The sequence below is a fragment of the Tetrahymena thermophila genome (genome assembly GCF_000189635.1).
Source record: "Tetrahymena thermophila SB210 genomic scaffold scf_8254814, whole genome shotgun sequence".
In the NCBI taxonomy this organism is placed as follows: domain Eukaryota; phylum Ciliophora; class Oligohymenophorea; order Hymenostomatida; family Tetrahymenidae; genus Tetrahymena; species Tetrahymena thermophila.
The window spans coordinates 146,288-162,770 of NW_002476570.1; the positions used below are offsets into that span (position 1 = coordinate 146,288).

General features: G+C 22.5%; 8 protein-coding genes across 8 annotated transcripts; 7 read left to right on the forward strand and 1 right to left on the reverse strand. All coding sequences in view use genetic code 6, as the record gives it.

Annotated features, from left to right (window-relative positions):
- Positions 1–534: 534 nt before the first annotated feature.
- Positions 535–1,149, forward strand: TTHERM_000418168 (transmembrane protein, putative; the record flags this gene model as incomplete). Its single annotated transcript, XM_012795405.1, has 1 exon — positions 535–1,149. The coding sequence occupies one exon, from the start codon at positions 535–537 to the stop codon at positions 1,147–1,149; it is 615 nt and encodes a 204-aa protein (XP_012650859.1).
- A 781-nt stretch (positions 1,150–1,930) lies between these two features.
- Positions 1,931–2,914, forward strand: TTHERM_000418169 (transmembrane protein, putative; the record flags this gene model as incomplete). The annotated part of the gene is made up of 5 exons (XM_012795406.1): positions 1,931–1,987; positions 2,063–2,126; positions 2,183–2,511; positions 2,569–2,760; positions 2,831–2,914. 5 exons carry the CDS (start codon positions 1,931–1,933, stop codon positions 2,912–2,914), a joined length of 726 nt encoding a protein of 241 aa, XP_012650860.1.
- A 3,838-nt stretch (positions 2,915–6,752) lies between these two features.
- TTHERM_00418170 (transmembrane protein, putative) lies at positions 6,753–7,190 on the forward strand (the record flags this gene model as incomplete). Its single annotated transcript, XM_001007278.3, has 1 exon — positions 6,753–7,190. The coding sequence occupies one exon, from the start codon at positions 6,753–6,755 to the stop codon at positions 7,188–7,190; it is 438 nt and encodes a 145-aa protein (XP_001007278.1).
- Positions 7,191–9,234: 2,044 nt separating this feature from the next.
- Positions 9,235–9,822, forward strand: TTHERM_00418160 (transmembrane protein, putative; the record flags this gene model as incomplete). The annotated part of the gene is made up of 1 exon (XM_001007277.2): positions 9,235–9,822. The coding sequence occupies one exon, from the start codon at positions 9,235–9,237 to the stop codon at positions 9,820–9,822; it is 588 nt and encodes a 195-aa protein (XP_001007277.2).
- Positions 9,823–10,671: 849 nt separating this feature from the next.
- TTHERM_00418150 (transmembrane protein, putative) lies at positions 10,672–11,103 on the forward strand (the record flags this gene model as incomplete). The annotated part of the gene is made up of 1 exon (XM_001007276.1): positions 10,672–11,103. One exon carries the CDS (start codon positions 10,672–10,674, stop codon positions 11,101–11,103), a length of 432 nt encoding a protein of 143 aa, XP_001007276.1.
- Positions 11,104–12,037: 934 nt separating this feature from the next.
- Positions 12,038–12,478, forward strand: TTHERM_00418140 (transmembrane protein, putative; the record flags this gene model as incomplete). The annotated part of the gene is made up of 1 exon (XM_001007275.3): positions 12,038–12,478. The coding sequence occupies one exon, from the start codon at positions 12,038–12,040 to the stop codon at positions 12,476–12,478; it is 441 nt and encodes a 146-aa protein (XP_001007275.1).
- Positions 12,479–13,723: 1,245 nt separating this feature from the next.
- On the forward strand, positions 13,724–14,170 carry TTHERM_00418130 (transmembrane protein, putative; the record flags this gene model as incomplete). Its single annotated transcript, XM_001007274.3, has 1 exon — positions 13,724–14,170. One exon carries the CDS (start codon positions 13,724–13,726, stop codon positions 14,168–14,170), a length of 447 nt encoding a protein of 148 aa, XP_001007274.1.
- A 1,494-nt stretch (positions 14,171–15,664) lies between these two features.
- On the reverse strand, positions 15,665–16,099 carry TTHERM_00418120 (transmembrane protein, putative; the record flags this gene model as incomplete). The annotated part of the gene is made up of 1 exon (XM_001007273.2): positions 15,665–16,099. The coding sequence occupies one exon, from the start codon at positions 16,097–16,099 to the stop codon at positions 15,665–15,667; it is 435 nt and encodes a 144-aa protein (XP_001007273.2).
- Positions 16,100–16,483: the final 384 nt, after the last annotated feature.

Genomic DNA, 16,483 nt, shown 5'->3' on the forward strand with positions numbered 1-16,483 from the left:
ATATTCCTATTTCACATTGCTATGCTAGTAAAATTCGTTATTGAAGCTTCCAAAGTTAATACTAGGATTTTTATTTAAATTCAATTCAGCCCCGTTCATATCAAAGCTATTATTTAACTGATTTTCATAGTATTCATATTAATGCATATAGTTCATATAGTTATTTTATTATTGGGGGCATTTTTCAATATCCATAGCATTTTGGGCGGAAGCGTCAGCTCCTCCGTTGTAATGGTTGTATTCTTCTTCATTGTAATAAGCATTGGTGTTTCTGTATTAATCATCCTCATACCCTTGTGGTACTTCTCTTCTCTCTTATTCATTTTAGCTATGGTTGTAATTATTACTATTGTTGTTTACTTAATTAGCGACAGTGTTTCTCATTCTGATTTCTTGTTCTTAACAGTTTTAGTACATATTTTAATTTTTGTATTTATTGTAAATAATTTCTTCTTCTTGTGAATATGGGGGAGGAGGAGGTAAGTTATTTACTTGATTTGAAGTAGTTAAAGGGGTTTATGATGAGTTTTTATTATGGGTATTGCGTGTGTCTTCTATTTCTAATTCAATTTAGTTGACAACAGCCTTAGCGGTAGTGGTTGTAGCAGTAGTATTAGAGATTTCTCCTGCTTCATCATGTCTACTTTAGGTTTCTCTATTATCATCGTCTACTTAGACATCATCGTCATCTGCTTTATTGGAGCGTTTTTGTCTGTCACGAACGAAATTTCTCAGGACTCCTATCTTTTCTTCAGAGCGTCCTTTAAAGTCAAAGTTATAAGTCTCTGCTTTGCGGATATACTTGTAGTAGTCATCCAAAGTTTTACGAGAGAGACCAACCATGGAAGCAGCTACATCAAGATTAACTTTTATGAGACGACCTTGTTCGTTTTAAAATCCTGTTTCGTAATATTTTCTCCATTCCATAACGCGATCGTAAACATATCCAATCTTTCTTTCCTTGACACGCTTTTCACGTGGAATAGCTTTGGTGCTGATATCGAAATTATTATCTTCTTCCTCGCCTCCCATCATTGTGTTAGCTTGATTAGCAGTAGTGTTATTAATATTGCTGACTTAAGTATTCTAAGAGCTGCTTGGGAGATATTACTAGCAGTTATTTCTCATGAAATTTCCTTCAAACATTGAACGTTGCTTACTGGAAAAGAAAGTATCTTGGCAGGCACTATTTTAGGCAATGTTGGAAGGATACTGTTATGAAGGCATTCTAAATTGGGAGATATTGCTATTTTCGCAAGGATTAGACATGGGATAGTAAGATTGTTAAATAGGGCGGTATTTTATGGTAATCTATTCACTATTAAATTTCTACAAGGGGATCATAGTATTAGCAGTGATAGGTTCAGTTCCTTGATGTACAAAAACTTTACGCTGTTCATCATAGAAGAAGATGCTGGAACCAGGCTATATAAGATTCTATTCACGCAAATAAATAATTAAATCTCTAAAGTAAACATTATCCTGAATATCAACAGCGATAGGAGCTCTTTCAGTAAGGATTCTATCCTCATTTTTATCATTAATTACCAAAATGTTGCGATTTATGATACGACGGTTTTGAAGTCCTTCCTGTACATAAGATTTGTACTATGATTCTGGAGGCATTTCGTCTGTATTTTCTTGCTTGAAAGGCATTATTTGTTGAAATACTACTTAGAGTCTTGTCTATTTGTTTATTTTTTAATTGTTTTTTACTAATGAATTAGTCTATTTTCAAATTATAACAAAAGCACCAAATATTATTTATTCTTCTTTAATATATCGCTTGCTTTCTTGTTTTTGATAAATACGGGGAATTCTATGAGGAAAGTATTTTTTTTGTATTTTTTTCTCTTCTTATTGTTTATAAATAATTTGTATATTTAAATTACTGAAATAATATATAGCAACTAGTTTTTAATAAACTTAGATGGTTAGTTAGTTAGATAGATAGATAGAAAGATAGGTGTCAATAATTGGTTAGCAAGTAGATGTCTTTATTTATTTTTTAAAGAAAAATTTGATTTTCTTTTTATTTGTTTTTATTTGAAAATAATTATAGTTAAATTTCATCTTTTTAGCTCTTATTTCATTTAAATATTTTTTTGTTAGATTATATCAATTAGGTGATTCATTCATTCATTTATTATAAACATATATATATATATATTCTTTCATTTAGTTATATATGTAGAATAAACACCTTTCTCTAATTATTTCTAAATATCTTTCTCATTCTTTCACATTTTTTCTTTTTTAAATTTCTCATTGAAATTTAAATATCACATAAATCAACATTTTACTATCTATATTCATATATTTACAAATAAAAGGGATTTATTTTTCATTTATCTATTATTACTGCATTTATTCTTTGATTTTTCTTATTTTTTTCTGCTCAATATTTAAAAAATTATTTAAAAATAAACAAAAGAGAAGCGGAATACAATATAAAAAACATAATTATAATTTATATATCTGCATTTACTCATACATATTAACAGTTTCTGTGTAAGTCATTTATTTTTTTTAATTTCTTTAAAAATTGAGTTTCATCAAAAATTGTAGGCAATAAAATCTGAAGAATCTGTTCTGAATTTTTATATATTAGCCGCTAATAGCAAGTGTTTTATAGGTGACACTAAAAAAGTGACAAATTAAAAGAAGAGATTCTTAGGAAATAAAATAATTGAGATAATAACCTTTTTTAACAAATATTTCTCTGCAATACTTTTTTTAAAAAGAATATGCAATATTTCTGTTACTTCATTTAAAAATTTATCTACTTAAGTTGAATAATCTCTAAACAAGTTATTCACTTTAAAATTAGCCCTAACATTAAAAAAAACCATCTTCAAAGAATTTTATCATTCAAATTTACTAAGCTTAATTGTTTCTAAAGCGATTAAACTGAAATCTTAGAGACATACTTTTAGTTAAATATTAAAAAAAATCGTTTAAATTTTTAAATATTTTATGAATATTTTTAAAAATGGGCTATAGAGTTTTTTGTATCTCTTCAAAAGGCTTTTAGATTTTAATTGAAGACAATAAAAATGATCTTTCCAAATTATTTTAAAATAAAAATATTTTCTCAAGAATAAATTTTTTTTATTTATGAAACTTAAATAGTAATAAAATATTTAAAAATATTTATTTAGGTTTAATTTTTATATAGAAAAATTTCTTTCAATTTTGTATTAAATTTTCTAATCATCTTAATGATGCAATTAATTGCTTGAGGTTCGAAATTTATTTGTTATTTTAAGTTTCGAAAATTATAAAATTTAAAATATAAATAAAGCAATATAAAATGTTGCCTACCTCATATAGGCGTTAACCTTACTGGTATTTTTAATATGTTACTTAAATTAAATGGCTCCAAAAGATAAAATGATATATTTCTAATTATACTTATAACTTTTTTAAATCAATTTAATGCTCATTTAAATCAAATCAAAATATATACTCTCGAACACTTTTATTTTCTTAGTTTAATGATGATATATTAAAAAATATTCACTTGAATCCAAACAATAAGAAAGAAAAAAAACCAAACTATTTTTTCACTTGTAATTATTGAACGATTAGAATACGTCTTCAGCCTATTTAAATAATTTATGATTTGAAAAATATCAAAATACCTGATTTTTTTCCCTTTTTTCTTCTTCATTTTGAATCACTATTGTTGCTATAATCAACTTTCAATAATAGCCTTTGGTTTAAATAAAATCTAAAAGTTGATATCAATTTAAAATTTTCTAAGGTAATTATTAAAAATATACTTTTTTAAATGTAATTGTCAGCTGCTTATTTTTGGCACTTGCACCCATATATTCAATTGAAGAAAATATTTAAATTACAAATTTTTTGATCCACTTTTAAAATCTGAATTTGTCAGATAGTAGTATGATGGCACTTTAGTGCTTAAAATTGTATTTTAAACGAAAGAATAAACAGAGAATTAAATAATTTACTGTAAGTTAGACTTAACTTTTTAAAAAAATAGGTTTTTCTTAATTCAAAATATTAAAATTTTGAAACTACAAATTAATATATGCTATGACGTTAAGAAAGAATTAATTAATTAATTAATAACTCTTTTTATTTTTTAAATATTTAATCAGTACAGAAATTTAAATTTACTTCAAAAGTTCTTCATGATAGATTTGATATAGTTTTCCTTCCCTTCAAATTATTTTTAAATATTAAAAATAGATGATTATTTAAAATAAATATTTAGTTCATTTACTTAATGTATATATGCTATAAATTTCCAATCTTTTCTACTATTTTATTTACTGAAGATCTTCTAAGCTCGAAAGTTTATAAAAGTATTTAATAAAAAAAAATAGTTTGATTTCTGCTACAATTAATAAAACAAAGCTGTAATTTACTTCAAAATTTGAAAACATTTTAATAAAATTCTATAAACATAATTTAATTTTATAAATTTTTTACATTTTTGAATTTTTGTAACAAATATCTAATAAATTTATTTACAGTGTCAATCCAATATGATTGCAAAAATAATAAGTTAACAAGAAATGATTTATTTATAAATTTACTATTATTATTAAGTTTAATATATTTACATTAATAAGTTATATGTATTTTAGATATATAATTTAAAGTAAGTTAAAAAATTTACTGTATATCTTCATGTAGTAAAGTTCCTCTTGCCTTATAGACCTTGATACAAAAATTTTATTTACCTTTAATTAAAACATTTTTGAAATAAATTTTTTAAAATAAAAAATCTTAACATCTGCAGTATTTTAATCATTTGGATTGAATAATTTAATAAATATGAATTAATACATGATGACAATATAGAAAACATTTTTAAAAAAATAAAATCTTTATTATAATTCTAATTTTATTATTATTTTATGATTAGCTTTGCATTTTTTTATTGAAAAAATTCTATAAATTGGATTTAAAATCAATTTTATAGATAAAAGAGAGAATTTGAATCAAAAGCAGAAGGATTTTGTGATAATTAATTTTAAAATTTATTATTTATTAATTGTGTAAAGAAAGTATTTTTAGATTTTCTATTTATTTTGGATAACAACTACAAAATTAAATTAAAAATAATACATATTATAAACTAAAATTAATTCAAAAACTATTTAATATAAAATTAATCCTCATAAAATTTATTTAATACAAATATTATTATTTCAAGATTAAGTTAAAATATAATAATAAAGCAATTTAATCAAAAAATTTTGCGGATTAAAGATGAAATTTTCAAAAAATGATTCATATTCAAACAAAATATTCTATTGAAAGAAAAAAGATAAGTTAATTAAATAAAATACAAATAACGAAACAATAATAAATGCTTTATCTAATTATGAATAAGTAATTTAATTTTTTATTGTGTGATTTTAAAGTTTTGCAGTTTTATGAATTGAGAAAATTATGAAATGATAAATATTAATCAAATTAGCATGGATAGAAATAAATATATAATAATTTACTTTTTAAATTGTTTTAACAAAAAAGCTTTTTTAAACACCATTTTACCATTTGAGAAGAGCAAATATTTTAAGCATCAAGTATATTTCTTATCAATTAGAAATTGGAAATCTTATATTTATTTTTATAAAATAAGCTTTATTTAAATATCTCTTTTTAGATAAAATTAATCAAAAAGAATTTATTTTAGTTTTGATTTCAAACTCTCCTATAAAAAAACATATATAAATAAAGTACTTGCTCCAAGCAGAATTAGATAATCAAAAATAATTCATATAATACTCATTTTTTTTTGAATATTAGAATTGTTTGTTTTACCAAAAAAAAAGATTTGATCAAACTCTGCTTATTATATAAATAAACAAATAATTAATTCGTTGCTTTTTTGCTAACTAGCTAAATTCTACTTATTTTTAATATTTATAAATTAAAAAAATAATTTAAAAGTAAAATATTTACTGCCCTAATAACAATTTATTTTTTTAGTTGCTGATTTTATATTTTTGGCATATAAAATTGTATATAAAAAAGTAATTGTAAAAAAGACGAATATCAAAAATTTCTTTATAACCATGAGTTTTTATTTGGTTACTTTATGCAATACAAATTTATAATAAAATTAGATTAATTTGATAATAAGTTTTCTTTCTTCATTTAAAAAGATGTAAACCATCCATCCATAATAAAATAATCAAAGTTTGAAGTATGATTATATCATTTTCATGCTTTTTAAAGGTTGCAAACAAACAAAAATCAAATCAATTATTTACTTAAAAATATAAAATTGTAATCTCAAAATTCTTAATAGATTTAAACTATTTTTCGGGTATTCAGTATTCAAAATATATTTATTCATGGCTCAGTATATTATACTGCATATATTTAGCATGGTAGGTTAAAAATAGATTATTATAAATTTGAAAAATAAATAAACTAATTATGCCCCAATTATGAAATATTTTTTGGTTTTTGTTTGAAAATGTCATTATACTCTGACCAAATAATACCAAAGATAAAAACTTTGTAATAATTAATAGTTAATTTGTCTAGTTTTAATCCTTTTTGATATTTACACTGATTGATGTTAATTTCTTTTATCAAATTTGATAGCTATGCTTACAATAGAATAATGGACATAAGATTGTATTTTTTACCATAAAAAACGAGATTGAGGAAATAATTAAATTTGGAATGAGTATCCTCACTATATCTTAGAAATTATTAATTAATCAAAACAAAAATATTGCTTCAATAATTTTAGAAAAATGAACAAATCTTTAATTGCTATTCCTATTATTGCCCTTCTTGCATTAGGAGCTGTCTTCATTTTAAATAAATAAGAATCCTCCAGCTTCTTATCTAACAGCTCTAACACCACTACTTTCACCTAATTAAGAACTTGTATTTAAAAAACTGACTTAATTATCTGCGATTAAATTTAGGATGATGCTGAAAAATCTCTCTGTTATGCTGCTTCCTACGCTGTCTCTAGATTAACTTTCCCTGATGGAGATTTAATCACCGAAGCTTGCAAAAATTTCCATAACTATGAAGCCACTGCCAATGCTAATCAAATGATCAATTATTAGAATTACTATTTCAGCTGTTATCTTAGTGCTGATGTTTTAAGAGAAGCCTACAAATGTGCTAGCTTTTATGAAAAGATCTACACACCCCAATTTATCACTTGCGCTGGTTACTGAAAAGCTTCTAGAAATAAAATAATATTAGAGCTTCTGAAATCTAATAATTATATAAATATATCTTTTTATAAATATTTTAAAATTTTGTATGTTCTAAAACTCTAAAACAAATACATAATAAAAGCTTTTTTACAAAATCAATCTCAATTTTTTAATGAATTTTGTTTGATATTCCAATAAATTTCCCTATATATTTTGAATCCTATTTAATACTAATTAGGACATCTAGTTAATAATTCAACCAAAAAAAATTGTTTCCAATTACTAGAAATATCTAATTAAATATAATTGTTATTTTGAGAGCGAATTGGGAATCTCTCTTCTTAAATCTTAACTTTTTTTAGATTACACAAGTAAAAAAAAGTTTTAACAAAAATAAATTGAAACGAATACAATTTTAAATGTCTATAGAAACTAAATGCTTAGTGTAAAGTATTTTAAGACTACATAAAAATTGTTTAGTTATTTTTTATTCTTCATATTTTGGAAAATTTTAAATAATTTAATATTAATGCATTTTTTATAATTTAAACTTAATGTAGAATCAATTAAATTTAATTAAATTTGACTCAAAAATTATGGAAATAAAAATATATTTCAAAATCTTATTTATTAATACTTTGAATTGATTGTATTTATGCTAATACGTGATAGATATTAAGTTAAATGCTATTTAAAATATATTTTCAATTTATTTTTTTATCAGGGTACTGAATTTAGCAAAAGGATACATTAAACTTTTTAAAGAGTAAAAAAATTTATTAAAATTATTAATAGAAAAAAATATTATTTTTCTAGAGGATAAAAATTGTTTCAATAAAAATCAATTTATTTAAAGTAAATCTTTATTATAAAATTAATTTTAACTAAATTTGTCAAATATTTTCAAAAAAAATAAAAGAGATTATGATAAATATTTTTAAATGCTACTAGCCACTTGACTTTGAAAAGTTATTTCTTTATATTTTTCTACACAATCAAAGGTGAGGTTAATTTGAAGTATTTAAATAATTTAAATTATTATAAATTTGATAATCTATTTTAATTTTTCTAGCATATTATTAATTCCTAATTAGATTTCATTTTAATTATTGTTAAAATTTAATGAATAATAGTAAAAACTAAATTGATTTGCAAAAATGAATAAATTACAATAAAATTTATTTTTTGTTTATAAAATCTACTCTATAAAATTAAAAATTAAATTAATTTCTATTTTTTCAATTTTAAAAGGGAAATAAAAACATAAACGTAATTATTGGTTTGCTTATAAAGAGTATAAAAATTTTATTTATTTTGAAAATTATCAGCAATTTGAAAGTATGAAGATAATAAAAAAAAGATTAAAGTAAAATAAGCTAATAACTTTAGCTTTGTGTTCAATTTTTTGCATTTTATATATTTAATTTAAAAGTATGACTAAAAACAATATAGAGTTTATTTTAGATACATCAGACTGTCTAAATAAATTGATATTTTTAATGTAATTGAATTATCACTAACTTTACAACAATAAAAATCACATATTACTTTTATTTTAAAAAATTAAGGATCTTGCTAAAATTTATCATCCTGCTTGTTAATATTTTCCATACAAAAATTCATAAATTAAACTAATAGGTATGTAAGCAAATATACCTTTTAAGTTCTATTCTTGTTATTTACTTTGGATATTATTGAAATTTTCACACAAAGTTCTTAATGTAAAGTATTTAAATGAAAACTGAGAAAAAATTAAAGTCAAATCATATTGCATGCAATTTAAAAATGATAACAAAATTATTTTATATTTGAACTAATTTATTCTAAGCCTTTCAAAACAAGTACTTTTAATAAAATGTTTAGCATTACTTTAGATAAAGATATAATAGGTCTAAAATTGTATTTTGATAGTCATATTATTAAATATTTTCTATTGGTTGCAACTTTAATAATGTTAATCTTAATTGAAAAAAATTATGATGACGACAACTAATCAATTTGTCATTCAATTTTGAATGTAATATTAAAAATAATCTATAATTCAAAGTATTCAAATTGATAAATGATAAATTTATAGAATCAATCTATCGTACTTTTCATGGTACTTAAATTTCTATGTAAAACATTACTTTATAAGCAGATTAGCACTTTTGAAATTCAAAACAAATATTAAATTAAAAAAATAAAAAAAAACAATAAAAATATAAAAATGAGCAACTCTAATATTCCTATCATCTTATCTTTGACATTAATATCTCTTGTCATTTTTGGTCTATTTGTTGGATCTGATAAGAATGCACTCACTAACTCCACCAACACTACTACATTCTCTTAGTGGGCTTCATGCTACACCAAATTGAACTCTACAACCTGTGATGACATTAAAAATAATAGCACTGAGCAGAATTTATGTTACTAGTCTTCTTTCTAAGTAGGTCAACTTACATATGATGACTCTAACTTCACAACAACTGAATGCCATAACTTCCATTAGTTCTTTAAAACTGCAAAAAGTTCAGATATGATTAATACTGGTGATCATTACTTCTATTGTTATATGAGTAGAGAAGTCTAAAATGCAGCTTACTAAAGCTAATACTATTACAATAAAATTTATAGACCAATCTACATAAGTTGTGCTGGTTATTGATTTAAATTAAAAATATAATCTTTATATAAAAATAATAATTTATTTTCGTGAATAAAACTTTTTATTATAAAGTTAGTACCTTGAATGAATTGTTATATTAAAAATTAAAAAAAAATTAATTCCAAAACCAAAATATGAAATAATATTTTATTTAAAGAACTTTTTATTTTCTTTAAAAAATTACTTTTTCTCAATAAGATTTTGTTTGTGATATTCTATATAATATTTAAATAAAAATTGAAATAAAAGATATTCTATATTAATCAAAGTACCTAATTTAGTTTGTTTTACATGTGCAATTTTACAATTGAAATCTATTGAATGTAACTTAGCTATTCTAATTAATGTAATTTGTTGATATCAATTATGATATTCCAAATTTTAACATTTTTTATTGATAATCTACATATTTTAATAAATTCATCCAAGCAAGAAGTTTTTTGTATTGAAGTTTAGGCAAAAATGTCATTACTCTTTATTTGAAATTTAGGCTTTTAGATCATAAAAAGTAATAAATACAATTTTAGGATATTCGATACTAAAAATAAAACAAAAAATTTTAATAATTGAAAATGAAGTAATTTGTATGATCAAAAATTTTATCAGAAATAACAATAGTAATATAAACAAAAAATAAATTATTAATCTAAAATTAATGGCAAAAATAGAACAAATTTATGGTTTTAACAAAAAAAGCATGCTCACCAGAAAATTGAGTTTTAATTTTATGTATGAATGTGAGATGGTAATAGCATAATTATTTAAACAAATTTTTTGATATCTGATTTTTAATAAATACATTTGTTTGTTTGTTTTAATATAGTTAATAAAAAGAAGAATCTAAAAAAAATGAATTCAAAATTATTGATAGCACTTTCTTTGATCTCAATTATTTCAATTGGAGCTTTTGCAGTTTACTCTTTTAACGGAGATTTAGAAATGGGTAGAAATCAAACTACAGTTTTCTAATGGTTCTCTTGCTTTACTAAAAACACATAAGCTTAGTGTGATGATTTAAAAGATGAATTAGAAAAGACTCTTTGTTTTGCCGCTGCTCACGCTATTGGTGACTTCACCTATGAAGGTTCTCCCCTTGCAATCGAACCATGCTAATAGTTCCACAAATTCCTTAACCAAGCAAATACCACTGATGTCCTCAATACTGGAAATTACTATTAGAACTGCTACATGAATGTCACTATTCTTAAGGCTGCCTATTAAAGTTATTACTTTAACAACACTATTTACTATCCTTAATACATTCGTTGTGCCGGGTTTTGATTGAATAAATAATAAATCTTAGATGAAAATTTAATAAATTTGATTGTATGAAAAAAATATATAAAATTATATGTTTAACAAAAATTTTAAAAAAGTCTATTTTGTTAAAATTAAACAAATTTTGCTTTTAAAAAAAAATTAAAATATTTTCTTTTTTTATTTGAAAGAAATTTTCTCAATTTCATTTTAAAAATTATGAGTCTAAAATTTTGATTTCAACATTAAAAAAAGCACTTTCTATTTTAATTTTTATTAGTGTAAATAAAATAAGCTTTTTCTGATAATATGCTCTTTATATATTGTTTATTTCACCATAATTTGACTCGATCGCTTAACTTTACTAAAAATATTAAGTATTATTGATAGACGCTGTGTGTGAATCAGATTAATCAATAAGAATCTCTCAAATTAGTTTTCTTCAAAAATATAGTAATATCATTTTGCTCATTATATTATAGTGATTTATACCGTCACTATTGATTCAAACAAGGATAAAATGCACTCAGAAATGTCTCAATATAAATTATTCAATTGAAAAAAGATCTTAAATTTACACAAAATGAGTTAGATGGGTAAATAAATACCAATCTCTCAAGCTCTTTTTTGATTTTTGAGATTAAATAGCTAGATCAAAAATCTTTTTATTTTGAGTGTGTTTGTAATTAGTTTCTTTAGAATATCTATTTTGTGGTAAAAAATTATATTTTATTAAATTATTTTTTCTCAACTTAATTCATGGTAAAATGAACATCTTTCACCATTATTTTAAGATCAAAAATAAAAAAATAGAGCTAATAATTTAATGACGTATATTACATTAAATTTAAGGTGTTTTATCCTTTATATCACAATATAAGTGAGCAGTAATTGTTAAAATAATACAATTATAATTAATTTAAAAAAAAAAAATAAGCTTAAACCTAAAAAATTAAAAATGAATAAAATTTTGGCAATTACTATCCCCTTGGCTTTACTCGCTATTGCTGCTACTGTTGGTGGTATCATCATTTTTAACAAGCACCACACTCCTAAGCCTATTGTAAACCACACTACCATTTTCGACTGGTATGCTTGCTCCAATGGTCTTGAACACGCCTAATGTGATGATTTGAGTGATGAAACTAAAAAGTCAGTTTGCTACAATGCCTCAAATATCGTTAGTGAACTCACCTACAGTGACTCTGAACACGTATTAGAAGCTTGTGCTAAATTTGCTGCCTACCTTAAAACTGCTTCTGCCTAAGATGAACTCAACTCAGGATCATTCTATGAAAACTGTTATCTTAACAAGCAAGTTACTAAAAACGCTGCTACCTGCTCTTACTACAACGAAAAGATCTACACTCCTTTCTATGTTAAGTGTGCTGGTTTCTGAGCATTAAAAAATATTAAAATACATTGATTATTGATACTATTTTTTAGCATTTATTATGCATAAAATTATATATCTAGATACCAGATTGAACCCCATTAAATATTACTACATAAAACATAAATACTTTAACCGAAAAGTGTTTCTCAAATTTTTGTTTGGTAGTAAAAAATGAGGTTGAATCAGGTATCCTACTATCTAATATATTATAAATTAGTATTTTACATATATATTTTTTTTTGAAATTTAATTCAAATTAATGAACAAAATCAATTAGTGGCATATATTTATTTATATTATTTACCAAAATTTAATCAAAAATATAATTTTATGATAATAAATCAAAGTTAGAGTAAATAATATTGAATTTACATGATTACAATGCTAATATAATTTAGAATATTATTTAGTGAGGATTCTAAAGTCAAACTTAATAAATTAATATAAAAAATAAACAATTTAAGAAAATAAGATTTTTTTTTTTAAACTTATGAAAATAAAAAGAATTATTTTAAAACAATAAAAAGTATTATTAAAAATATAATGACTTATAGTATGAATTACAAAAAAAAGTAAAGTTCCTTAAATATTTAAAGAAATAATGTAATTTGCGGTTTAATAAATATTTTGTAAGCTGTAAAATATCTTATTCAACAAACAAATAAAATTTTTACATTTTAAATAAATGATATTCCATTTAATCTAATTAAAGAGATTGAAATTTTAGTTAATGTAATTGACAAATGAATTTGAATAATCAAATTTGAACAACTATCAATCATCGGTATATCTTAGATGCTTATTTAAGAGAAATTATTATAAAAATAAAATTGTTGTTATCAAAACATAATTATTTATTTAGAATACCTATCAAAAAATTTCTTATTCCTTAATTGTAAATATCAATTTTATTTTAGATATGACTTAGAGAATCTTGTAAACAAAACTATTTTGATGCTTGCAAATCGCTTGATAAAGAGTAAGGATGATAGTATCATCACAATATAATTCTGAAATCAAAATTTAGAATATTTTTTACCCATAAATTATTATATACTATTCCAATTTTAAGATTATTTAGATTCAATTATTCTTTGAATAGATAAGTAGGTATTTGTGTATTTATGATGGAAAATTCAAATAATATCTTTGCATACAAAAGCTATAAAAACTATCTGATTAAATTGAAATATAAAAAATAAATTAAATTAAAAAAAAAAAATCGTATAAAAGAAAGAACTTTTTAGAATGGCTAATTACAAATTATCAGCATTTTTATCTGTTGCTTTAATATCCTTGGCAGTATTTGGTAGCTATTTAGCTATTAATGGAAGAAACTAGATGTTAGAAAACTCAAGCAATACCACTACATTCTCTAAGTGGGCTTAATGTTATACCAACCTAAATGCTACCAGCTGTGAAGATGTTAAGAATAACAGCACTGAATTAGCTTTATGTTACAGTGCTTCATATGGTGTTGGCTAACTCACTTATGATGGATCAAACCAAACTACTAGTGAATGTCATAATTTCCGTCAATACTTCAATAATGCTACAAGCACTGATTATATCAACTTAGGAGATCACTACTTTAACTGCTTCTTAAGTGGAGATATTTTGAAAATTGCATATGAAAGTTAATATTATTATAACTAGGTCTATACTCCTATTTATATTACCTGTGCAGGATATTGAAAGAATAGAAGATTATTAAATTCAATTTTATCAATCAATCTGCAAAATGATAATTGATTTAAAAAAAATAAATAAATACCTTATATAAATAAATATATATTTTGAAGATTTTATATATCAATTGAATGTGTTTTTTTCGCAAATCAATTTTACTATCAATCAATATTTTTTAGATTATTCATTTTTATTTATTTTTCAAAACTAAATGAATATTTTTCTGATCAGGCAACACTTTTAAATCAATGAAATAATTAATAGAGATTAAATTGATTATCAATAATTGAAAGTGTTACCTCAAAATATAACTTTTAAAATTTAAATTAATTTAATAGCAAAATAAATTCTTTAAATATGCTTAATAAATAATATTTTTTATAAAAAAAATACTTGAAATCACAACAATATTTTTATAAATTAATAAATGTCTTAGTAAAATTTTCATCATTTTAATGTAAGGAGCTGTCTTTAAATTAAAAAAAGTCATCAAAATTCAAATTTTAAAATTTAAATATTATTTAGAGGATAATTGAATAAACACAATTCTTTTATTCATTTGCATATTTTTAATATTTAACTAACTTTCAAATAATGTAAACAGAGTAAAACTTATGAAACATAAAGTCATTAAGCTACTGGTTAATAAATTCATAATAATTTATAACCATTTTAATACAAAAATAATTATTATCATAGATTAAATAATTATTTAAAAGCAAAACATTATTCAATCCTTAAAAAAAATTAGAATTATTTATTTCTTAAAAATATTGAGGAAGATAATTTTTTACTTTACTTGAAACAATCTCTCATAGAGTATTATTTTAATTTAGTAAGTAATAAAAAATACATAAGAGCTAGTACTCACTTATTTTGTTGTCAATTAAAGTAAGTTAGCAAGCAATATAAAATAAAAAATTGTGACTTTTGTCTTTATGTTTTTTCTTTTATTTAATTTTGCTCAAAGTAATCTATTTCAGAGGAAATTTGTTTATTTATTTATTTTTACAATATATCTTTAAAATATGTATGTATGTATTTATATATTTATTTATGTTTATATTCTTTGTTTATTTGTTTGCAAGAAAGATTTTGGCAAAAAGAAGATTGGGATGACTGTATTAAATTTAGATTGAAAATACATGTATATGTATTTAGTAATATAAGCGGATGGAATATCCAAATCATTCATTCACATATAATTCATTCATTTATTCATGCATATAAAAATATTTGTAAAATAAATCAAATCATGTATTTTAATTTACTTATTTATTCATTCATTTATTGATTAATTTTTTAATCATCAAGTAATTGATAAATAATTTAATTAATTAATTGTAAAACAAAAAAGACTAAAACTTTATTTTCGTTTTCCTTTCCATTAAAAAATGTGGAGACTAACAAAAAATTCATGAACATAATTATATAATAGTATTTATATACTTTTAATTTGTTATGATTTTAGTTAAAATTTCAGATTCGAAACTTCAAAACTCAAGCAGAGAGCTTAGCGCAAATGAGGTATTGGGGAGCGAAGATCTTATCGTAGAAGAAAGTAGATTGCTTAGCAGCGGCAATGACGTAGGAGTTGGTGTAACAGCTAACGTAGAAACCATTGTTGTTGATTAAATCTTCAGCCTTGTGGGGATTGTAGATCTTGTTGTAGAAGTCAGAGCAGGGTTGGATTTAAGAGGTACCTTGGGTCAAGTTACCAACATCAGTGGAGGCTTTTCTGCAAGCAGAAATGTTATCAGCATCCTTGCAGGAAATGGGAGTACCAGTGGTACCAGAGCAAGATTACCATTAGGAGAAGCTAACGTTGTCAACGGCATTGGAAGCCTTCAAACCCTTTTATTAGGCTAAGAAGAAGACAGCACCGAAGGTGGCGAGGGCCAAAATGGGGAGAGCAATGAGTAACTTTTTGTTCATTTTTATTATCTGCTTTTTTTAATGATTTTTTAATCTTTTAGGATTTTTGATATTATTTAATAATCTGAAGGAATAAAATGAAAATTTAAAAAGAAGAAACTCCACCAAATCCAAATTCTTTCATTTTCTCAAGATACATTAACTTTCTTTTATTTACCATTCAATCAATATTTAAAGCTCATACTTAACAAAAATTAATAATACTAAATTAACACTATTAATGTGAATGAATGAATGAATAATTGATCATGTAAAATAATCAAAAACCACCAAGATTCGCTATCAAATAATTAATTTATTATCTCAAAACAATCACACAAATAGAAATTATCATATAGTAAAAACCTCTCCCTTTTTTGCTTCATTTATTTTTTTATATCATCA